The sequence below is a fragment of the Cynocephalus volans genome, chromosome 1 (assembly GCF_027409185.1).
Source record: "Cynocephalus volans isolate mCynVol1 chromosome 1, mCynVol1.pri, whole genome shotgun sequence".
NCBI lineage: Eukaryota > Metazoa > Chordata > Mammalia > Dermoptera > Cynocephalidae > Cynocephalus > Cynocephalus volans.
Genome location: NC_084460.1, coordinates 20,193,912 through 20,220,361, shown reverse-complemented (window position 1 = coordinate 20,220,361; position 26,450 = coordinate 20,193,912). Strand labels below are relative to the sequence as shown.

General features: G+C 36.6%; 1 protein-coding gene across 1 annotated transcript in view; it reads right to left on the bottom strand.

Moving 5' to 3' along the window:
* The window catches only part of TMX4 (thioredoxin related transmembrane protein 4), a 51,828-nt gene that overhangs the window by 11,785 nt on the left and 13,593 nt on the right, over positions 1-26,450 (bottom strand). Inside the window, exons 3-5 of the mRNA XM_063111341.1 lie at positions 20,786-20,831; positions 18,989-19,117; positions 16,275-16,320 (exon numbers count right to left, since the gene is read on the bottom strand). Coding sequence (XP_062967411.1) covers positions 16,275-16,320; positions 18,989-19,117; positions 20,786-20,831 — 221 coding nt within the window. The remainder of the gene's footprint in view (positions 1-16,274; positions 16,321-18,988; positions 19,118-20,785; positions 20,832-26,450) is intronic.

The window sequence follows — 26,450 nt, the reverse complement described above, 5'->3', positions numbered from 1 at the left end:
AAATGTCTCCATAATTCCTTTTTCCAATCAGACTCTCATTGCTCTACCCCTACTTACCGTTAACAAATTTACTAAATTAACATAAAACATAAAATGTAATATTAGATAGAAAAAACAGTTTTTCTGGTTAATTGATTATGAGAAAATGAGATTTCACAGTCTTTGAGGAGAGTGTACATCCCTTCATGCATACTGCTCCCTGGGACTCTATTTGATGACAAACACTTTACAAACAAGGGAAGAGACGCCATCTTAGCTAGAAATTATTTATTTGCTAAATCATACAGGAATTACAGATATGAACCCTCTAGTTTAAAGTCAAAGCCCACTTAGATGTTGACTTGCAAAAGCCATGGTTTCTCATAATGATTTAGTCAGCTATTTCAGAAACTTACAGCTTTAAAAATAGCCATTAACTACAATCTAAGCAATTACTGTACACAGAATAAAATGGCTCCAAGTTAAATATCACCAGCAAGCAGAAATAATGACTGAATGACCTGCCTAGAACCAATAAAGTTGATGAAAATGAGTCCATGTTTCTATTTTAATTTCATATTTCTCAAAATCTAAATCGCTCCCATTGGTTTTGTAGTTTATGTCAACACAACTAAATAATATATTTTATCCTGGCTTAGTTGTGAATGATAAACAAAACAAAAAGCTTGTTAACCAATCTAGAATAATTTGAGATCTGTCCAATTTCTTATCAGCGGAATAGATCTAAAGACTCGGCAAGTATTTCAAACACTGACACATGTAATCCAAGTGTTCATTCAATATCTGTTGAATAAGGAAAAGAGGCACCAAATGCTTGAACTATTCATAGGAAATGCAAACAAGCCCTTGATTTGTAAAACTGTCATCTGTCCCCTCATCATCAATCTGTGTTCAACCAGGACAACTATTTATTAAGAGTATCCCAGAAGGCAAAAGAGATGTTTGAGATATCGAAAGACTGTTTCATTCAAACTATTCTCAATGGAAATTCTAAAATGTATCATATAGTTTCCTACTTTAGAAAATACTACATTGAAAATAGTTTATACTTTTTTTGATGGCTCAGTGTCATCAGGATTAAACCCTGAAATATGTCAAAGAATTAGATGCTGAAAGCCAGTCTGCCGCTGTACTGACCCATGGATGTATTCTGGAACCTGCTTTATAAATATCTGCTGATTTACCTTACTCATATGGTTGGGATGAATGATGTGCTATTTGGGGATGAATTTTAAATGCTTCTGGGCACTGTCCTTTCTGCAAAATAAAGGATTAAAGCAACCCTCAAGAAACTTTCTAAGTTATTTTTTTTTTAGATTTTAGTAAATTATTTGCCTTAGAATCATTGCATTCCAAGTCAAATATTCCTTGGTACTTCCAAAACTTCAACTTATTTTAATAAGCTCCACTTCCATTTTCTTGTATCAACTTAGACTCTTTAAGGGATTTATTTGAGCTTCATAGAGAAACTCTGCCATCTTGTGGTCTTCTAGGTAATTATTACTAATGACTCATTAATCAGCTCATGTTTTCACAGCTTTAGATATAAATCTATATGTGTTTATTTTGTCTGAGTCCACAATGGTTTTAGAATCCCTTATGAGTGTTAGGATTTGTGGTACTTTGCACTTGAAATTTTGCCATATATGTTTCCAAAGTAGTTAACTGATTAAAATCGATCTACCTCAGTTTTAGATTTTTTGTTAGTTTCTTTATTTGTAAGGCAAAGTGACAGTTTTCACTTGTGGAAAATACTGATTCTTATCCAATACTATACGTGCTCATTACAGGAAGAATCCTACTTTGTTTATTGAAAATGCACTAAAATGTCACCTTATGGGCAGGATACTTTATACTATTACGTTATTGTACCTAGATGTCTAAGTTAGAGCTAATTTTTGATGACATAACAGATTTGAGTGAGAAAACTAAATGAAAAATCATTAGAAAAGAATAAATGAGAAGAACATTCCAAACAGCAGTCAGATATATTTAAGGAACAGAGCAGGACCAAGGCCTCCATAATCAGAGGTAGAGCCTTCCCTCCCCAGGAAGGCCAGAACGCTCTCTGGAAGTCTGCCCTATTGCAGGTGGCACTGAGCACTGACCATGCATACCCATCCATCTAGTCCAGTGCTGTTCAGTCTCATTCAAAGCTGGCCTGGCCCTGAATAACAGAGAGCCCACTTGTATCACAGGCTATACAGTACTCTGAGGAGCTCTGGGACAGGATCTTTATTCCTTCCAGACATGGATCAGAATTTCCAAACTATCTCCCCTGCATGGGAGCAGCTAGGAAGGATTCTGCAGTGGTGGCCAAGGGTTCACTTCCCCTTCCATGTTTTACCTCTCAACACTTATAACAAGACACAACCGGCTGTAGATTGGATGCCCCCCAACCCTTCTGAGGCTTAATCCCCACTGTAACTGTTGAAGGTGGGAAATCCTATTATGGTAATTGAAAGACAGAGCCTTGAGGAGGTGATTAGATTGTAGGACATGCCACAATGAATGGATTAAAAATGGTAGTCAGGAGCATGGTTCTGAGGGATTTAAAAAGACAATGTATGAGGAGGTTAGTCTCTCTCTGCTCCACCATTTCACAATGTGATACCTTGCCATCACAGTCACCACCACCAAGGCCTTCATCAAATGTGTTCCCTGGACTTTGGACTTCCCAGCCTCCAAAACAATAAGCAATAAATTTCATTTTCTTATAAATTACTCCAGTTCCAGGCATTTTGTTATATGCAACAGAAATGGACAAACACACAATTCTACAGGCTCTATGAGAGGTGCCTTGTAGATGTGTACCACCTCACTGTAACATTTTACAAAACATTGTAGATGTTTTTATAAGGGGGGAAAAAACAGTAAGAGAAGAGACACCACTCCCTAAATCACAAAGGAATGCTTTCAAATTTTAAAATGCACTTTGTTATTCTCCAGTCTAAACCCTCATGGCCTTTATTTCTCATTGTCAGATATTTACAAAGCCTTAAATCTTCTGTCATGTCATTCTAATCAAAAGGGAAGATTGTATCCATCATACAGATTGTCTTCCCAGGGATGTGGCACACCTTATTTTAGCTAAAATTTGCATATACCAGAATCCTTTCATAACAACAGTAACATTTAAGAATGGTAAGTTACATCCTATTTTATTACCTCAGTGAATAGCACAGATTCACCAAATCCAATAAAATAATGCATTAAATGCATTTAAATGCTAAACCTAATCAGCAAAAGTATATCCACTGTGTAGCTGCCATGGACCCCTATTTTAAGCCTGCTATCAGTCTTGGTTAAAAAATAAATAAATGAAAATTAGTACTCCATGTTGCCTATAACTGAAAAGTAAAATAAAGACAATGATAATTAATTAAAATCACTAACAACAAGCAGTTATCAAGTATATACCAGGTGCCAGGTTCTCTGCTAAGTATTTAAAGTTCTCTAGTAACAGCAGTCTATGGCAGGGAAAGTAAATGGGTTCAGAGACATACACACAGGGTGCGGAACAATAACTTGTATTTCTGGGAGAAAGAAGGATAATACCTCCCTGCAGCATTGTAACCAACTGCGAAAAGAGAAGAGAAATACCAAAGATCTCCATACATGTACCACAGACAAAATCTCAACCCAAGGACTCCTAACCCTGACTATGGCACCAGACCCAAAGATGGTGCTTCTGGAAGTTCAGTCTTCCACACTTCACTTTCATGACATTCACCTCACCTTGTACCACCCTTTAGAATAGTGACATTTTTTATTAAGTTCAGTCACTTAAATTGTATAAAATTTAAAAGAAATTTTATATTTGCTACTATAGTAGAAAATCAAAATTCTGCACTTTAAAGATGTCTGCTCTTTTATTTATTTATTTATTTATTTTTAATTTTATTTTGTCGATATACAATGTGGTTGATTATTGTGGCCCATTACTGAAACCTCCCTCCCTCCTCCCTCTCCTCCCTCCCACCCAACAATGTCCTTTCTGTTTGCTTGTCGTATCAACTTCAAGGACTTGTAGTTGTTATGTCTTCTCCCCCCCACCCCCGGTTTTGTGTGTGTGTGTGTGTGTGTGTGTGTGTGTGTGTGTGTGTGTGTGTGAATTTATTTAGCAACTCCTCTAGCTGTACCTCTTCTAGGCCTCTGTGACTCTTTCTGTAAGTGAGGTAGGTGATACGTTAAAACTATCTATGAGGATTATAGGTATTAAAGCTAAATTGGCAACTACTTATATAAGTTTATATGAAAATTAAAATATATAGGTGGATACCAACATGACCAGATTGGAAAGACAATTCGAATTTGGTGATGAAAAAAACACTGGATATCATCTACTCTTGTCCACAATGTGCTACTAATTACCTATCGAGGTTTCCTGGGATTCAGGGTAATAGCAGAAGGTTTACTGGAACTGACTTATGAGACTACTCAAAGGACATCCTCACTTCAAGGGTTTATTAAAGCAAGAACGTATGGGAGGTGGGTGTGAAGTTAAAAAGGCCAAACGAAGACCAAACATAATCCCTGAGTTCACAAGAATTCAGCTACATAGGTGTCTCATCACCAAGTGATCCAAGAATCCTGAGGAGTGGTTTTTATCTTCAGAATGTCACACCTAGCACATTGGCTTCACCCTAAGACAAAAACTCAAGGACTTCTTAAAGTCCTTGAATCACTATTTCAGTAGGCTCTGATCTTCTAGACATTGCTATTATTTTCATTTTTTTCTTTTTCATTACAAAAAACTAGAAATTACAGAAAAAGATAAGATGTTTTTAAAGCTCAGCCATGATTCCACTATCAGAGAAAACCATTGTTGATATCTGGCTGATCTCTCTCTAGGCATTTTGCTATAATACATAAAATACTCAATATAAACGTAACACTATGCATACTGTTTTACTATCTTCCCCCAATTAATAACTTGCATGTTTCACTTTAAAAGTATTTATATCCAACTAGCTATGCATCTAGCGGAGACTTGCTGAGGAAAGACTGACTTCTATCTGTATGTGTATCCAAAAAATCTCAGTAGGATAAAAGAGATTGTGGATAGACACTAACAATCTTGCTTCGCTGGCATTAGCCACTTTACATCTTTCCTTGTTCCATGTTTTTAATCTTCTTTCTCTAAGACTTTGCACTCTTTTGGTTCTAGCCTCATCCCCACCCCTCTTCAACATGTGCAGTAGTTCTGTTCACTGTTAATGTGGTTGCACTTCAGCTTTATATTATGTAGGTATGGGTTAAAAACAGATGATGCTTCCCACAATTACACATTCAAAATTGATGGAGGAATCGTTGAGCAGGCAGGATAGTCACCTGGGAAGATTGGCTGAAGTGGTGGCTCTAAAAGGGCAACAAGGCAAGACTCTACCTGGAAGTAGAAATGGGAACCAGAGACCCGACGGGTACCCAAGGATTGGGTCTCACCAGGCTAGAGATTGTACACCTTGTGAATAAGAGGACTGGGGTGGAATTCTAGAAAACTGAGAGCCCTATCAAGACATGTGATAAAAGAATGGGGACTTTTTTCTGAGAATAAAAGAAATCACAAAAGTTGTCAGGAGAACTGAAGAGGCCAGATGCTGATACAGAAAATAATACCAGATTTCTATTACAGATTTTTAAAGTAATGTACACACACAGGAGATCAAAATAATGTACGAACATACCATTTATGTCATTTTATGTACATTTCTCTGCCTCCCCACCACCACACAGTCTACAATCAGAGCGAATATATTAGTGATCTTAATAAATACAATTGACTAAATTAATTCACTGGTTAAAAGAATTACTTTTTGTTATATGCTTTTTACAAGACTCACTTAAAACATAACAAGAAAGTTGAAAATGGGGCCAACCCTGTGGCTCACTAGGGAGAGTGAGGCGCAGGGAGCGCAGCAGCGCTGGGAGTGCCGAGGCCGTGGGTTCGGAATCTATATAGGAATGGCCGGTGTGCTCACTGGCTGAGCGCAGTGCGGGCGACACCAAGCCAAGGGTTATGATCCCCTTACCGATCACAAAAAAAAAAAAAGAAAGAAAGTTGAAAATGGAAAAAAATATTCCACTTAAATGCTAACCAAAAAGAAAAACTATACTATTAATATCAGACAAAACTGACCTTATAGAAGCCTGAGAGCCACCAGGCCCACATGCCCAGAGTCAGCCATACCAGAACAGGCAGGTGCCGCAGGACCCCCAGCCCAGACCAGTGCCTGCAGCCCAGAGAGGCCTGAGCCTCTGGCCCAAAGGGACTGAGGCAGCCACGCTAAACTGGCACTCCCTGAAGGATCCTAGCCAGACACTAGGGTCAAATGAGTGGACCGTGAAATCCCCTGCAACAATGACTATACACCAAAGGAAAGATACCAGAAATATGAAAAATCAAGAGAGTACACTACCACCAAAGGATAATAATAACTTTCAAGCTCTAGATCCTATAGAACAGGAAGTCCTTGAAATGACTGACAAGGAATTTAGAGCAACAATTCTAAGGAAACTAAATAAGATACAAGAAAACTCAGTTAGACAACACAATGAAATGAGAAAAAGTATACAGGACCTAAAAGAAGAAACGTACAAAGAAATCAATGCCCTGAAAAAGAATGTAGCAGAGCTTGCAGAGCTGAAGAATTCATTCCATGAAATAAAAAGCACAAGAGAGAGTTTAACCAGCAGGCTAGAACAAGCAAAAGAGAGAATTTCTAACAATGAAGAGGGGCTATTTGAAATAACACAGGCAGACAAAATAAAAAAAGAAAAAAGAATTTTAAAAATTGAAGAAAATCTAAAAGAGATAACAGACAATCTTAAGCATTCAAATATCTGAATCATGGATATTCCAGAAGGGGAGGAGAAAGGAAATGGCATTGAAAGCATATTCAATGAAATAATGGTAGAAAACTTCTCAGGTAGAGGGGAAGACACAGATCTTCAGATTCAGGAGGCTCAAAGATTCCCAAACATATTCAACCCAAAAAGGTCCTCTCCAAGACATGTTATAGTCAAACTGGCAAAACTCAAAGACAAAGAAAGAATTTTAAAAGCTGAAAGAGAGAGAAGCATCAAGTCACATATAAGGGTGCCCCAAACAGACTAATATCATACTTTTCATCGGAAACCCTAAAAGCCAGAAAAGAATGGGACAATATATTCAAAATACTAAAAGACAAAAATTGCCAGCCAAGACTACTTTAAACAGCAAGAATATCTTTCTGAAATTAAGGACAAATAGTATATTTCTCAGACAAACAAAAACTGAGGGAGTTCACTACCACATGCCCAGCCTTACGAGAAATTCTCAAGGGAAAACTGGGTTTGATACCTGAAAAACAACCATCACTGCCATGAATACTCAAGAAAGAACAAAACCTACCAGTAAAACAAAAATGCTAACAATAAAGAGAAAAAATAGTTTATCTACAACCCCAAGAAACCAACAAACACAGAAGACAAACAAAAAATCAGAAAGAAAGGGATAAAACATACTCAAGACAACTAAACAAAAGTCAGTAAAATGCTGGGCTGGCCCCATGGCTCACTCAGGAGAGTGTGGCGCTGGTAGCACCAAGGCCGCCGGTTCGGATCCTATATGGGGATGACTGCTGCGCTCACTGGCTGAGCGTGGTGGCAGACGACACCGAGTCAAGGGTTACGTTCCCCTTACCAGTCAAAAAAAAAAAAAAAAAAAAAATCAACAAAATGCTAAGAGTAAATCAACACTTTTCAATAATAACTCTAAATGTAAATGGATTAAATTCCCACTCAAAGACACAGACTGACTGACTGGATTAAAAACACGGACCCAACAACATGCTGCCTTCAAGACACTCACCTCAACTGTAAAGACACACATAGACTAAGAGTGAAAGAATGGAAAAAGATATACCATGCAAACAGAAATGAAAAATGAGCTGGAGTTTTTAAACTTCAGACAAAATAGACTTTAAACCAAAAACCATAAAAGAGATAAAGAAAGCACTATATAATGATAAAAGGATCTATTCATCAAAACATAAAAATCGTAAATATATAGGTACCCAACATCAGAGCAGACAGATAGGAAGCAAACACTATTAGATCTAAAGAATGAAACAGACACTAACACCATAATAGCAGGAGACCTGTACACCCCACTCTCAACAATGGACAAATCATCTAGGCAAAAAATCAACAGAGAAACAGAAGATCTAAATAACACTTTAGACCATTTGGACTTGGCAAATATCTACAGAACATTCTATTCAACAACCTCAGAATACTCATTCTTCTCCTCAGCACATGGAACATTCCCCAGGATAGACCATGTAAAGTCACAAAGCAAGTCTCAACAAATTCAAAAAAATTGGAATTATTCCATGTATTTTTTCAGAACACAATGGATTAAAATTAGAAATCAATAACAAACGAAATTCTGGAAATGATACAAACACATGGAAATTAAACGACATTCTACTTAATGACATAAGGAACCAAGAAGAAATTAAACATGACATCAAAAAATTTCTTGAAACTACTGAAAATAATGACACATCATACCAAAACCTGTGGGATACAGCAAAAGCAGTACTAAGAGGGAAATTTATTGCATTAAATGCTTACTTCAGAAGAATGGAAAGCTGGCAAGTAAATAACCTAACACTTCACTTTAAAGAACTAGAAAGGGCCAACCCCATGGCTCACTCGGAAGACTGTGGCGCTGGGAGTGCAGCAGCACTGGGAGTGCCGAGGCCACGGGTTCGGATCCTGTATAGGGATGGCCGGTAAGCTCATTGGCTGAGCGCGGTGCAGGCGACACCAAGCCAAGGGTTGCGATCACCTTACCAGTCACAAAAACAAAAACAAAAACAAACATAAATAAAATAAAGAACTAGAAAAACAAGAACAATCCAAACCCAAAGTTAGTAGACAGAAAGAAATAATTAAGATCAGAGCAGAACTAAATGAAATAGAAACCCCAAAAAAGATACAAAAGATCAATGAAACAAAAAGATGGTTTTTTTAAAAGATAAATAAAATTGACAAACCTTTAGAAAAGGCTAAGAAGAGAAAAGACCTAGATAACAAAAAGCAGAAATGAAAAAGGTGATATTACAACTGATACCTCAGAAAGACAAGGAATGATTAGAGACAACTATAAACAACTCTATGTCAACAAATTTGAAAATCTGGAGGAAAAGGAAAACTTTCTGTACACATACAAACTACCAAAACTGAGCCAAGAAGATATAGAAAATCTGAAGAAACCAATAACAACAAAAGAGATTGAAGCTGCTATCAGAAGGCTCCCAACAAAGAAAAGTCCGGGACCAGATGGGTTCACTGCAGAGTTCTACCAAACCTTCAGAGAGGAATTTATATCAATTCTCTACAAACTATTCCAAAAGATTGAAACATAGGCCATTCTCCCAAACTCATTCTATGAGGCAAACATCACCCTGACACCAAAACCAGACAAAGATACATCAAAAATAGAAAACTACAGGCCAATATCCTTGATGAATATAAACACAAAAATCCTCAATAAAATACTAGCTAACAGAATACAGCAACACATACACAAAATTATACACCATGATCAAGTGGGATTCATCCCACAGATGCAAGATTGGTTCAACATACGCAAATCAATAAATGTGATACACCACATCAATAAAAGCAAAGACAAAACAATATGATCATCTCTATAGATGCTGAAAAAGCATTTGACAAAATTCAACATTTGTTCATAATAAAGACTTTGGACATGTTAGGTACAGATGGAAATTATCTTAACACAATTAAAGCCATATATGATAAGCCCACTGCCAATATCATCCTGAACAGGGAAAAGCTCAAACCTTTTCCCTTAAGAACAAGAACTAGACAAGGATGGATGCCCACTCTCACCACTCCTATTCAACATAGTGTTTGAAGTATTAGCCAGAGCAATCAGAGAAGAGAAGAAACTAAAGGGCCTCCTGAATAGAAAAGATGAAGTCAACCTGTCCCTGTTTGTGGATGGTTAAGATCCTATATATTGAACAGCCGAAAGCCTCTACAAAAAACTCTTAGAGTTGATAAATGATTTCAGCAAAGTCAGAGGATACAAAATCAACACACAGAAATCAGTAGCATTTCTATACCCAACAGTGAATCTGCAAAAAGAGAAATCAAGAAAGGTAGCCCATTAAAAATATCCACCAAAAAAATAAAATACTTAGGAATAAAATTAACCAAGGATGTGAAAAATCTCTATGAAGAGAACTACAGACCACTGTTGAGAGAAATTAAAGAGGACACAAGAAGAGGGAAAGAAGAGAACTACAGACCACTGTTGAGAGAAATTAAAGAGGACACAGGAAGATGGAAAGATACCCCATGCTCTTGGATTGGAAGAATTAACATTGTGAAAATGTCCATATTACCCAAAGTGATCTACAGATTCAATGCAATCCCCATCAAAATTCCAATGACATTTTTCTCAGAAATGGAAAAAGCTATCCAGACATTTGTATGGAATAACAAAAGACCACACATAGCGAAAGCAATTCTGAGCAAAAATATAAAGCTGGAGGCATAACACTACCTGACTTTAAAGTATACTACAAAGCTATAATAACCAAAACAGTATGGTACTGGCATAAAAACACCCGGACTAATGGAATACAATAAAGAACTCAGAAATCAACCCATACACCTACAGCCATCTGATCTTTCACAAAGCCACCAAGTCTACACACTGTGGAATAGACTGCCTCTTCAGCAAATGGTGCTGGGAAAACTGGATATTCATATGTAGAAGAATGAAACTAGACCCGTACCTTTCACCATATACCAAAATCAACTCAAAATGGATTAATGAATTAAATATACATCCTGAAACAATAAAACTCTTTAAAGAAAACATAGGGGAGACACTCCAGGAATTAGGAGTGGGTATAGACTTCATGAACATGACCCCAAAAGCACAGGCTACTAAAGGAAAAACAAACAAATGGGATTACATCAAACTAAAAAGCTTCTGCACAGCGAAAGAAACAATCAACAGAGTGAAAAGTAAACCAACAGTGTAGGAAAAAATATTTGCAACATATACATCTGACAAAGGATTAATATTCAGCATATACAAGGAACTCAAATGATTTTACAACAAAAAAAACAAATAACCCAATTAAAAAATGGGCAAAGGAGCTGAATAGGCATTTCTTAAAGGAATATATATGAACGGCCTACAGACACATGAAAAATTGCTCAACGTCACTCAGCATTCAGAATTGCAAATCAAAAACACTTTGAGATTTCCATGTGTTTGTATAGTTTCCAGAGTTTCGCTTGTTATTAATTTCTAGTTTTAATCCATTGTGGTCTGAGAAGATACATGGGATAATTCCAATTTTTTTGAATTTATTGAGACTTGATTTGTGACCTAATATGTGATCTATCCTGGAGAATGATCCATGTGCTGCTGAGAAGAATGAATATTCTGAGGTTGTTGGGTGGAATGTTCTGTAGATATCTGCCAATTCCAATTGGTCTAGAGTCTTGTTGAGATCTTGTGTTTCTCTACTGATTCTTTCCCTATATGATCTGTCTAATATTGACAGTGGAGTGTTCAGGTCCCCTGCTATTATGGTATTAGTGTCTATTTCCTTCTTTAGGTCTAATAGAGTTTGTTTTATAAATCTGGCTGCTCCAACATTGGGTGCATACATATTTATGATTGTTATGTCTTCTTGATGGATCAGTCCTATTATCATTAAGTAGTGTCCCTCATTGTCTCTTTTTATGGTTTTTAGTTTAAAGTCTATTTTGTCAGATATAAGAATAGCTACTCCAGCTCGTTTTTCTTTTCTGTTTGCATGGTAAATCTTTTTCCATCCTTTCACTCTTAGTCTGTGTGAATCTTTATGAGTGAGGTGGGTCTCTTGTAGGCAGCAAATAGTTGGGTCCTGCTTTTTGATCCAGTCAGCCAGTCTGTGTCTTTTAATTGGGGAATTTAAGCCTTTTACATTAAGAGTTGTTATTGAAAGGTGTTGATTTATTCCTAGCATTTTATTGGTTGTTTGGTTGTCCTAGGTGTCTTTTGTTCCTTGCTTTCTGGAAATTAAACAGCATTCTACTTAATGACATATGGGTCCAAGAAGAAATCAAGCAGGAAATCAAAAAATTTATTGAAACTAATGAAAACAATGATACATCATACCAAAACCTGTGGGATACTGCAAAAGCAGTATTGAGGGGGAAATTTATTGCATTAAACGCTCACTTCAGAAGACTGGAAAGATGGCAAATGAACAACCTAACACTTCACCTTAAAGAACTAGAAAAACAAGAACAATCCAAACCTAAAATTAGCAGACAGAAAGAAATCATTAAGATCAGAGCAGAACTGAATGAAATTGAAAACCAAAAAACAATTCAAAAGATCAACGAATCAAAAAGTTGGTTTTTTGAAAAGATAAATAAAATTGACAAACCATTAGCATGGCTAACAAAAAAAAGAAGAGAGAAGACTCAAATAACCAAAATTAGAAATGAAAAAGGCGATATTACAACTGATTCATCTGAAATACAAGGAATCATTCGAGACTACTATAAACAACTATACGCCAACAAATTTGAAAATCTGGAGGAAATGGATAAATTTCTGGACACACACAAGCTCCCAAAACTGAACCATGAAGACGTAGAAAATTTGAACAGACCAATAACAATAAAGGAGATTGACGCTGTTATCAGAAGGCTCCCAACAAAGAAAAGCCCAGGACCAGATGGATTCACAGCAGAATTTTACCAAACATTCAAAGAGGAATTGACACCGATTCTTTACAAACTATTCCAAAAGATTGAAATGGACACAAATCTCCCAAACTCATTCTATGAAGCAAACATTATCCTGATACCAAAACCAGGTAAAGATATAACCAAAAAAGAAAACTACAGGCCAATATCCTTGATGAATATAGATGCAAAAATCCTCACTAAAATACTAGCAAACAGATTACAGCAACACATACGTAAAATTATTCATCACGATCAAGTGGGATTCATCCCAGGGATGCAAGGTTGGTTCAACATACGCAAATCAATAAATGTGATACACCATATTAATAAACTCAAACACAAGGACCATATGATCATATCTATAGATGCTGAAAAAGCATTCGATAAAGTTCAGCACTCATTCATGACAAAGACCCTCTATAAGTTAGGTATAGAGGGAAAGTATCTCAACATAATTAAAGCCATATATGCCAAGCCCACTGCCAATATCATCCTGAATGGGGAAAAGCTGAAAGCTTTTCCTTTAAGAACAGGAACTAGACAAGGATGCCCACTCTCACCACTCCTATTCAACATAGTGTTGGAAGTACTAGCCAGAGCAATCAGAGAAGAGAAGGAAATAAAGGGCATCCAGATTGGAAAAGATGAAGTCAAACTGTCCCTGTTTGCAGATGACATGATCCTATATATCGAACAGCCTAAAACCTCTACAAAAAAACTGTTGGAATTGATAAATGATTTCAGCACAGTAGCAGGATACAAAATCAACACACAAAAATCAGTAGCATTTCTTTTCTCCAATAGTGAACATGCAGAAGGAGAAATCAAGAAAGCCTGCCCATTTACAATAGCCACCAAAAAATTAAAATACTTAGGAATTGAGTTAACCAAGGATGTGGAAAATCTCTATAACGAGAACTACAAACCACTGCTGAGAGAAATTAGAGAGGATACAAGAAGATGGAAAGATATCCCATGCTCTTGGATTGGAAGAATCAACATAGTGAAAATGTCCATACTACCCAAAGTGATATACAAATTCAATGCAATCCCCATCAAAATTCCAAAGACATTTTTCTCAGAAATGGAAAAAACTATTCAGACATTTATATGGAACAATAAAAGACCACGCATAGCCAAAGCAATGCTGAGCAAAAAAAATAAAGCTGGAGGCATAACACTACCTGACTTTAAGCTATACTACAAAGCTATAATAACCAAAACAGCGTGGTACTGGCATAAAAACAGACACACTGACCAATGGAATAGAATAGAGAATCCAGAAATCAACCCACACACTTACTGCCAGCTGATCTTTGACAAAGGCACCAAGCCTATTCACTGGGGAAGGGACTGCCTCTTCAGCAAATGGTGCTGGGATAACTGGATATCCATATGCAGGAGAATGAAACTAGATCCATACCTCTCACCGTATACTAAAATCAACTCAAAATGGATTAAGGATTTAAATATACACCCTGAAACAATAAAACTTCTTAAAGAAAACATAGGAGAAACACTTCAGGAAATAGGACTGGGCACAGACTTCATGAATACGACCCCAAAAGCACGGGCAACCAAAGGAAAAATAAACAAATGGGATTATATCAAACTAAAAAGCTTCTGCACAGCAAAAGAAACAATTAAAAGAGTTAAAAGACAACCAACAGAGTGGGAGAAAATATTTGCAAAATATACATCTGACAAAGGATTAATATCCAGAATATATAAGGAACTCAAACAACTTTACAAGAAGAAAACAAGCAACCCAACTAAAAAATGGGCAAAAGAGCTAAGTAGGCATTTCTCTAAGGAAGATATACAAATGGCCAACAGACATATGAAAAAATGCTCAACATCACTCAGCATCCGGGAAATGCAAATCAAAACCACATTGAGATAACATCTAACCCCAGTTAGGATGGCTAAAATCCAAAAGACTATGAACGATAAATGCTGCCGAGGCTGCGGAGAAAAAGGAACTCTCATACATTGTTGGTGGGACTGCAAAATGGTGCAGCCTCTATGGAAAATGGTATGGAGGTTCCTTAAACAATTGCAAATAGATCTACCATACGACCCAGCTATCCCACTGTTGGGAATATACCCAGAGGAATGGAAATCATCAAGTCGAAGGTATACCTGTTCCCCAATGTTTATCGCAGCACTCTTTACAATAGCCAAGAGTTGGAACCAGCCCAAATGCCCATCATCAGATGAGTGGATACAGAAAATGTGGTACATCTACACAATGGAATACTACTCAGCTATAAAAACGAATGAAATACTGCCATTTGCAACAACATGGATGGACCTTGAGAGAATTATATTAAGTGAAACAAGTCAGGCACAGAAAGAGAAATACCACATGTTCTCACTTATTGGTGGGAGCTAAAAATTAATATATAAATTCACACACACACACACACACACACACACACACAAAACCGGGGGGGGGGGGGAAGAAGATATAACAACCACAATTATTTGAAGTTGATACGACAAGCAAACAGAAAGGACATTGTTGGGGGGGAGGGGGGGAGGGAGAAGGGAGGGAGGTTTTGGTGACGGGGAGCAATAATCAGCCACAATGTATATCGACAAAATTAAAATTAAAAAAATAAAAATAAAAAAAATAAAAATATATACATTTTTAAAAAAATAAAAAAAATTTAAAAAAAATAAAACTTGCAAACAGGAAAAAAAAAAAAAAAGAACACTTTGAGATACCATCTCACTCCAGTTAGACTGAGAATGATGAATGCTGGCAAGGTTGTGGAGAAAAAGGAACTCTCATACACTGTTGGTGGGACTGCAAAATGGTGCAGCCTTTACGGAAAATGGTATGGAGGTTCCTCAAACAATTACAGACAGATCTACTATATGATCTAGCTATTCCACTCCTGGGAATAGACCCAGAGGAATGGAAATCATCATGCCAAAGGGATACCTGTACTCCTATGTTTACTGCAGCACTATTTACAATAGCCAAGAGTTGGAACCAGCCAAAATGTCCATCAGATGAGTGGACAAGGAAACTGTAGTATGTCTACACAATGGAATACTATTCTGCTATAAAAAAGAATGAAATATTATCACTCACAACATGGATGAAGTTAGAGAAAATCATATAAAGTGAAACAAGTCAGGCACAGACAGAGAAATACCACATGTTCTCACTTGTTTGTGGGAACTAAAAATAAATAACTAAATAACTAAATATACAAACAAATAAAGTGGGGGAGAAGACACAACAATCACAACAATTTCTTGAACTTAAGACAAGTGAACAGATATGATGTAGTGGGCAGGAGGGGAGAGGGGGAGGGGGAAACAGGAACAGGTAAAGGGACATAAAAATCAACTATAATGTATATTGACAAGTTAAAATAAAAATAAATAAATAAAATATAGAAAAAACTGACCTTTTTTTTATTCTTAAAGATCTCTCTGCAAACATAATTGTAAAGATTTTAATTAAGATTACTCACCCATATCTTGCCAGAGATGCTAAAAAGACCAGCCATTCCAGACATCCTAAAAAGTAATAAAGAGGAGAACCACTGATGTATACTATGAAAAAATCTAACCAACAAAAAAAATGCAAATAAAATTCAGGTCAGGGCTGCCACTCCACTGACCCCTCCACTGTTTGCTATATATTGTCCTCTCTCCTGGATTCACTTCTGTTCTTACAGAGTTTAGATTCCCTGGCCATCATTTGAATCACTCAGCTGCAAATACATTCCAATTCCTTCGGTCCTTTCTCCCTTCATTGTACATACCAGGCAAAAACCCCAAACCTGAGCAACTGAATGTCTCTAAGGAAAAGATCACATGACAAGCTGACTGTTCTCACTGCTTCAACATCCCAAACACTTAATACAGCCCAGTTCTACTGCATTTTTTTAGGCTGTCACTGAAATAATAGCTCATTTCCTTTTCCCTCTCTTCAAACTTTATACAACTTCCCCTCCCCATGCACTCTAAGCTAACAAACACTTCTCGTATGTCACTGTGAAATCAGAAGCCACTATGTGATCTCTCCTATCTTCCATCACCAAATTAAGCCTGGTGTACACCTGCACCCACCTTCTCTTGTTATGACAGAGAAAGTCTATCTGCCCTACCACAGTCCAATTCCTCCTTTTGTGCCTTGGATCCTGCCCCTTTTGTCTTGTTAATGCCTTGGTTCTTTCTGTCATCCCCTCTTCCTACATTAGCAATTTCTCCATCTCTGTTGGATCAATCTCATGAGCACGTAAACACGTTCAACTTTAAAAAGAGCATCCCTGGACCGCACATGGCCCTCCAGCTTCACAAACAAATTTCTCCAAAGAGCAGTCTACGCTTGCTGTTTCTTCTTCCTCACTGTATCTTTAACTCATTCAAATCTGACTTCCATCCTCACCACTGCACTAACACTACTTGTCAAGGCCATGATGACCTCACCTTGCTTCATTCTATGTCCATGTCTCAGAGTTGATCTTTCTTCAGCTCAGTCCCAAGCACTCTTCTCTTTTTCCTTTCTAGGTGTCCCCCTCCCTTCTCAGGCTTTAAAGGCCATCTATATATTTTCTAACTGTGTTCCTGAACTCTCCATGAAGACCCAGCTCCATGCATCCAATTTGACAGCTCTATGAAGTCTGCATCTCAAACTTAACATGTCCAACACAGAATACCTGATTTTCTTTTGCTCAAATCAGTAACTGGCACCAAGATCAACCAAGTACTCAAATCAGAAGCCCAGAAGTTTTTATTTCTGAATCCTCCCTCTCCTTCATTTTAGCCAACTCTCCTTTCAAAATATATTTTAAATCCATTCTGTCCATCCCCACTGTTGCCACCCTGATATGAGCTACTATCTGAGGCTGGACACTACAGAAGCCTTCTAAAGTGTCTCGCCTCATCCATTCTTGCTGTCTCCAATCTTTCTCCTAAAAGTCAATTTCTTAGTGCATGTACTGATCACCTCCAAGTTCCTCTCTGTGGCCATAGGCCTTTCATGACCTGGCTTCGGCCTGTCTCTCTCTTACTCAGTTTATGCTACTTTCTCTCACTTTATTTGTGCTCAACCTTGGCCACCACTCGGATCCTCAAGCACACCAGGCTCTTTTCCAAACTGGGCCTTATGTATATGTTATACCCATCTCTGGAAACATTCTCTCTCCTGCTCTTTACCTGGGCTAGCTCTTCTACCCTTCAGATCTCAACCATAGTCCTCCCCTCAGAGCAGCCTCTCCTAACTGCACCCCAACCCCTGCCATCAGCTAAAGCAGGTCCTCAATCCCACAGTTATTCCCTGTCTTAGTAAAGTATGTTGGGGTTTTTTTGAACAGCCTTTATCCAGACTATGATTCTTCATATCCCTAGCTTTTTCCTTAATCTGTCTTTAAGTTACCTGAGGGGAATGTAGAGATAATGTCTGTCTTGTTCACTGTTGAATACTCAGGGCCCAGAACAATATCTGGCATAAAATCAGTGCTCAAATATTTGTAGAATAAAATGCCAGAGATGAACTGCTTTTAGAGTAAGCAACGTGCTTCTTGGGTCCTATATAGATGATTTATTCCTGAAATATTGCACAATTTGCTCCTATTTCTGTAGGGATAGTTCTTATACTTGTACATAATAATATATGATTAATTACAAATATGACAACTAATTCAAAGTTAAAACCAACTATGAAAAAAGTTATTATGGTTTGGCCTTATCTACCTCACCAAGTATTACACAGTTTGATATCATGGCCAGAACTTACCATGGGCAGTATTCTGATAGGCGGTCAAACACACCACAGGTTTTATTTTCCACATAAGACACAATAGCAACTCCTTCATAAACTATAAATCAAGAAGGAGTTACTCCATCTTATCAATAATTTAAAAGAAAGAAAAAATGGTAAATGGTGTTTAATACCATATTTTGCAAAGAAACAGCTAGTATGGCTTAATACAAAAGCTGGAGGACAGGCTCTCTGTAGCCCACCCAAATCTGGTTACCTAATTCCCAGCATACCAAAAACTAGCTGAAATATATGTAGGTGACAAAACCAGAAACACCACAGGGGCCACACATAGGCATGTGTGGTCTGGGTAATCAGAAATAAATATGAAGAAAAGCATAGCTTTCAAAGTCCCATAGGCTGTTAACTTGATACCTCTTGTTTTATTAACACCCTGTCATTAAAAAATTAGCAAGTTACGTTAGAGAAGCTGGGGATTTCCAACCAGTCAGAGGCTCAACAGATTGCCATTTCTTCTCTAAGATATAATTCTGCAGGTCTTCAAAGATTCCTGGGCCACGGTAACGACGGAATATCCCATCCTTTGCACTATAAATTATAAAATCAAGTAGAAAATAAATCCATTAAAATAACAGGTGTTACAGAAAACAAAAATCAAAGTAACTATTGGTCATATGTATGAATTCCACTTGAATTTTAAATGGGCTCGAATGAAGAAAAAAATTATAGTTAGGCATTAATCAGAAAATATGCATAAATTTTAATCTATTACAAATGAGAAATTCCAAACCTGAAAGCATTAAACATTCTATTCTATCACTGCACAATTTGTGATTATAGGAAATGTTCTTGGCAGTATTAATCTGCCAAGTTTAATTATTATTATTTTTACTACCAATTATTTTGATTTTTCTTTTACATTAGCAAAATAGCCATTGTTATCAATTTTAAAAAGTTGTATCCACATTTCCAAATTTGTGTCATTCAAGTCCTCCCTTCAAAATCAACAAAAATTCTCTTAGATTCACATCCTGCTTCAGCCTTCCCTCCATCTAGCCTTCTCAACAATATCAAACTTCCCTGGGGAAGAGTCTACACTAACCATTTTCTCCTCTTTATTACTCATTCACTATGTACTGTGATTGCGGACTCAGTCCCCACGACACCATTAAAAGTGCTCCTATTGGGGGTCTCCAATGACTCCTAAGTGCCATATCCATTGAGGATTTTTCTGCCAATTTTCCTTCACCTGTCATTGGTACTGTCCACTACTGAACACCCCCTTCCTTTCTCCTTTTGCTTGGCTTTTATGACATGAGCTCTCTAGACTTCTTCCTAATATTCTGACCATCCCTTCTGTTTCCTTCCCTCACTGTCTTCCTTTGCAGATGCCCTAATGTTAGTCAACCCCAGGTTCTACCCTTGACCTGCTTCTCTTCTCATTGTATGTATTCTTTTTAGATATATTTCAATCGTTACCTACCTCAATGCTGAGAAATTTCCAATATGCATCTGCAGTCTACATCTTTCATCTGAGCTCTAGATTCTGACATCAAACTGTCACCTCAACTTCTCCATTTGGAATTAAAACAGGCACTTCACACTATCTTCTCCTTTCTGGCCTCTGTCTTCCAAAGCTCATCTTATTCTAATTGATCTTTGTCCTGAAGGCCAGGAAGAATACTTACTAATCATACACGGCTTGTTGGTAGTCATAATAGACTCTTCCCTCACATGGCTAATAAATCATCAAGTCCCAGTGATCCCACCTACTAACTATCTCTAGAATCCATCCCTTACCTTCTCTTCCCCCTGCTACTACCTGAGCCCTCTAGCCTCATTACCCAGCATGATCTAACTGCACCTTATGGGCCAGCCATAGAGAACTAGTTACAGTTCTCAGAAGGTATCTCATTTTCTCCTGGGCTTTTTACATGCTAACTCCTTTATCTGGAAAGATTTTTTCCATCTTGTCAGTTTAACTCATTCCTACTGACATGTTAAGAATCATCCATCTTTTATGTCATCAGAAAAATCTCTGACCCTTCTCCCCACCTATCCCCTGCCAGAAATCAAGCCTTTTCTCCCCAGCACTCCAGGCCTCCTTCTCTTCTCACAGCTCTCATTCAGAGCAGACCAGTCTTTCTCCCTTCAAATGTTAAGGTAAATGGATGGTGGTAATGGAAAACCTAGAACTCCTGGTACATATCTACTGGTTTCTAATCTTTGTACGACCAGAAGATTATTTAAACTTACTGAAAAAATGCTGGGAGAGTAGTGACAAAGAAGCGGCCACTCAAACCTAAAAGAAGCATAAACAAAAAAAGTTACAAGTCAAACTCAAAGTAACCCGAACACATAACCTAAGTTCTAAGAAAAAGCATCCTTGAGCTTGCTTTCATAATATTATGAAAATCATTGCTATTACTGAATCATATTTACTGTTTATTCTTTGACTTTTTACCCATTTTTATTTACCTAACACTTTCCAGTCACTGATATATAATTTGTTTACCCTGGGATTTTCTGACTTATGCATCACTTGGGATCATATGGAGAAGGAAAGGATAGGTTTTAGAGATGCACTATCTGGGTTAAATACTAACTTCCCCATTTACTAGCTTTGTGATTTTGGTAAATTATTTACCTTTTTGAATCTCAGTCACCTCATCTGTAAAATGGGTATATTAAAGCCAATTGAATTGTTCTGAAGTTAGATTAGATTAAGCACATTAAAAGCTTAGGTTGGTACTTGGCTGACAGTAATGGTCCATAAACTGCAGGTATTACTACATCAGTTAGTTCAAAAAGAAGAATAAAGAATATGAAATATGGTTACATATAAACTCTGCACATTTATAATCCTTGTGAGTACTGTAAAGGGAATATATTTATGTGAACCATATTTTTTTTCAATTTGTCTTAGCAAACGTTTACTAAACACTAAGTATATATCAAATGCTATGCTACATACCTATAAAGACAAAGATAAATAAAACAGTCACTCAGTAAATATTTACTAAGTAACTTCTTCATTTCAGGGACTGTGATAACTGCTCAAGACACACAGACAAGTAAAAACATGTACAGTCTTTATTCTCCTAGAGCCTACAGTCTACTATCAGAGAGAAAAAATGTAATCAAATAATCACAATCACAACTATAAAAAGAGATAGATGATACAAGAAAAGAGGCATGCAACAAAAAACTGAATGAGACTAGCAGTAAAGAACAAATCCCCTGCACTTTAAGTGCTTACAAATAAATAACATTTACAAATAAGTAATATATATGTGAGTACCAAGAATGAGTAAAGAGAAGGAAAGCTAAAGTATCCTCCTGGCCAGCATGGAAAAAATTACAGAGACATCATTTTAATATTTCTCATCACTTCTGTCTTTCCCACTGAAGAAAAACCTGGATAAAATCAAGTATATGTTCAAATCAAGTTGCTCAAATTTGACATCTCTGTGGTCACTTCAAAGTACTGAAGGTTTACTTTTAATAACGTAAGAAATTTGCTTTTACCCATTTTATAAATTAAATCTATATTCAGCAAAATAATTTATTTATTAATGATGAGTCTTCTCAAAGAAGACTTCTCTATTGTATTTTTATATCACACCAAGTGCACTCTAAAACATCCCTATGGTACTTAATAGCAATCATAGTATGCTGGAGTTTTTTCTCATCATAAATTTTTTTTAAAAAGTTATATTGGCAGTAACAAAACCACAAGTGACCCACAGGTCAAATGAGGGTTGTAACAAGCACCTCTATCGAAGGGCATTTCCACCTCTGACACTGCTTGGAATTCCACTCTAGTGAAAAATAAGGATGACCTGTCATATACCTTTAACTCTAAATTGTCAGGGGAAAACATACTAGTAAGCACTACCAAGTGCTTAAAAATTGTAACATATTTTTGGTTTAAAATAATCATTACAAACAGTATCTTATCTCACTTCCTTCCTAGCTACATATTCTTATGACCACCCAAAATCTTAAGGAGAGTCATGGTGTTAGGGAAGTATGATTTATATGGCCTTTTCAAATAGAACAAACAAAATAAACAGTACCTCATCACTCCTTAAAGTCTTCTATTTGGATTTTATTTTCATCAGAATATAAACAGATAGGGTTGGTATAATAAATGTTAGGTATCACTTAAAGGAAATTTTTTTAACTTGTTCTTTAAAATCCTTCATATGTTCTTAGCCATCATTGGCTATTGGCAATAAGTAAAAAGTAGCAGAAGTAAAAAAAAAAAAAAAAAAAAAAAAATTCATAAAACACATTTAATTATACTACATATAAAACAATATTTCCAGATTCAAGAGCCAGCATGCCTGGGGTCAAACCCCACTTCTGCCTCTTATTAGTGTTTAATCTGGGACAGTTAATTTAAACTCTCTAGACTTCAGTGTTTTTATAAATAGGCATCATAATTTCTCACAGTATTTTAATATCAAATCATTTTATATTTATAAAGCACTTGATATATAATAAGTACTAAATAAATGCTATTTATTATTTTCTATATTTAAACCTCTGATTAAATAAGAGAATGTAACAGACATAAACTAACTTAGTCTTAAGTCCTTTGGAAATTGCACATTATTTTAGAAAACACAAATTACATCTTTACAAATAAATGTACCCATGAAGATCAACGGATACAAAGAAAATAAGAAAAAAGTAACAAAGTGACAGATGGTCTCTCAGATTTTTCTGCATCTATCTGGTTTGGGCTAGAGGTATAATAGGACACTTGTTTCAAAAATTGCTAAATTAAATGGTATAAGAATTTTATGGCTCTTGATATGAATTGCTGTATTGTTTTCTATAATTAAAGTAGCAATTTACAAGGCCATCATATAAAGTTCATTTAAAATAAAGACCACTGTTAATAAGTTGTATTACCTCAAGACTGCTTTCATTTATGTTCCTTTGATAGTATTTCTTCTAATGACAACCTGTTTGAAATATTAATAATAAGGCTGCAGCACCTAAATCAAATATGAGTTTGGTTTGCTGTCTGGAATATACTGTCACTGAGAATGTAATTCAGTAACTTCAACAACCATAAAATACAGAACAGCCAAAGTCATCCTTGGATTATAACACACTATTAAACCCTTGCAGATCTCACACTATAGGAAATTCATCTCAAATAAATGTCACTTCTGAGAGGTGGAAAGACATCAGAAGGCTCTGGGTCTGATCATCTCAGTGCTCCAAAAATATCTTCTAACCATTAATTCTACACTATGAAGAGTCAAGGGAGATTTCTATTACCTGAAAAGTTAAATCACAACCACCTTGGAACAGAGAAGCTCCAACTGAGGTTGTAGCTTCACCGTTCAAAAACAACAAGCTAAGTGTGGATACTGACAAAGAATTATAACAGCATGGCAGCAGCTCAAGATTTACATCATGGTTCACTGCAACAAACTTCAGAAAGTGTGGAAGAAACAAGCACACTCCTAAGCCTTGAAATAAACAAAGATAAAGTTTGACCACAAAGTCTCCTGAAAATTTAGAATGGCTTTTTTACTTTAAGGGTAACTTCCACTTAAAAATGAACACACAAAAAAATTTAATTTCTTATCAAAATATTACCTTGTGGACTGGCTGGTTAGCTGAATAGGGAGAGCACAGTGCTGGTAACAGTAAGGTCACAGGTTCAGATCCCTGTACCAGCCAGCCAAACAAAAAAACTTATCTTAAATACATACAGCAAAAGAAAAATAATTAAGATCATGGGAAAAGAAACAACAATTATTACAGAGAATTACATTTTGATATGTAAAAACACAACAGAAATTTTAGCTCAGTATCGAGGAAATAGAGATAACTAATAGCTTTTATTCTACTATTTATTAGCTGTGTTACCTTGGTCATGTTACTTAAACTCTGTGAACCTCAGTTTTCTGATTAATACAGTAATGAACAGTTTATTCGTCATATGGTTGGTTGTTATTATGTTAAAATGCACATAGATCTGTAATACAATTATAGGCTGAAGTAAATGCTTACTAAATGTTAGTTATTATCACCAAAGAGAGAAGCAGAAGAAAATACAATGGGACCAAAAAAAAAGTAGAATTAACCTTACCTTCGAGATTGAAATAAAGTTATCAATAGAATACAAAGAATAATTTTTACAATTAAAAATATAATACTAACTGAAGTACAGTAAGCTAAATTGGCTGTTGTATTAAACACTATACTTGTTCTTGAAGCCTGGGTTACCTCTAATCTACAAGAACAGCCATCACCCACAGGGGCTCTATAAGCAGCTGCTGTTTTTCTGTCCTTGATAACTTAGCTCATCTGCATGGAACAGAAGTTCAAGTATACACTCATTAAATTTAATTTCCCAAAGTCAACTCAAAACATCACTTGATCTGTGCATTAAAGGCAATGTAATATAACCTAATCTAAGAGCTGTTCTTTCCTTGACTTCTATATCTCAGCCATTAAAATGCAATGTTTATAAACCCTAGTCTTGATAATTCTAAAGTCTGTTTAAAATACATAAAAAAAATCTCTTATTCTATATACCAATGGAAGAATTATAGGCATAACTAAAGAGTATGCATGAACACTTGAAAAATTCTTGCTTTCCCTTCTTTTTAAATTTTACTTGCAGAAATTATTCCTTACTAGTACTCCAGTGGCACAGCAGCCCTTATGAAAGAATATACTAATGGAAATCTGTGTATCTGTACATAGAAATATCCAGTAAAGTGCTCAACTGTGGAGAAAAATAATATCATTTCAATGGTTTTCCACTGCTCATTCAGGTCATTAGATCTTGTAAAAACAAAGTCAATACTCAAGTTGCTTCCAAATGGGAACAAGCTGCCACAGAGGCTTGCCAGTGAGTCAGTTCCATGTGAGGCACCTTCTCTTCACCTGGCTTCCAGACCCTCCTGCTTCTCCCTCTCCCTACTACCCCTCCAGCTCCTCCTCCTCTGCTGAAACTTCTTCTTTTCTTCTCTGTGTTGGAGTACCTCAGTTATCACTTCTCTAGCACACACCCCCTAGGTAATCTCAATCTTCCCCTGGCTTCAAATATCATTTACACTGATAATCCTCAAATTTGTATCTCTAGCTCATCTCTACTTGGATGTCTATTTAGCACCCCAAACTTAACCCCTTGCCCCAAACCTGCTCCTACTCAGTCCTTTCCATCTCCTCTCTTTCCACCACATCCTACAACCAATCCATCAGGAAATCCTAGTATCTCAAATCCAACCACTTGCCACTTGACTTGGACTGCTGCTACAAGTCCAAGCCACCTTTTCACAACTCTACACTACTATATTAACCTCCTAATTGTTCTCCTTTGCTTCTATTTCTGATCCCATGCAATTTTTTCACATAGCAGACAAAGGGAATTATTTTAAAGCATGAATCATATCATGTCATTCCCCTGCACAAACCTTCCAGTAGCTTCCTTCCTGTAACACTTTATATAAAACTAAACTCCTTCTACGGCCAACAATACCCTACATGGTCTGGTCCCTCACTACCTCTCTATCCCCATTTATCTCAGGTACGCCACTGGCTATCATATTGTTCCTCAAATAAGCCAAGTATACTCCATCTGCACGTGGTGTTTGCTCTGCCTGGAATGCTCCTCTCCCAAAGCTTGTTGACGTTCACTTGCTCAATTTATCAAGACTTCTGGCTGAACAGTCTTTACTTGGCCATTCTATTTTTAAAAGTGGCTCCTATCACTTTCCACATTTTGACCCTATTTTATTCTTCTTCATAGCCCTTACCACCATTTGACATTATTTTCCAAGTTATTTTTATTACTATTTATCTCCTTCAATAGAATGTAAGCTCAATGAAGAGCCAGGCCTCTGTCTTCCTCATTCACCTCTGTATCACTGATACCTAGAACAGC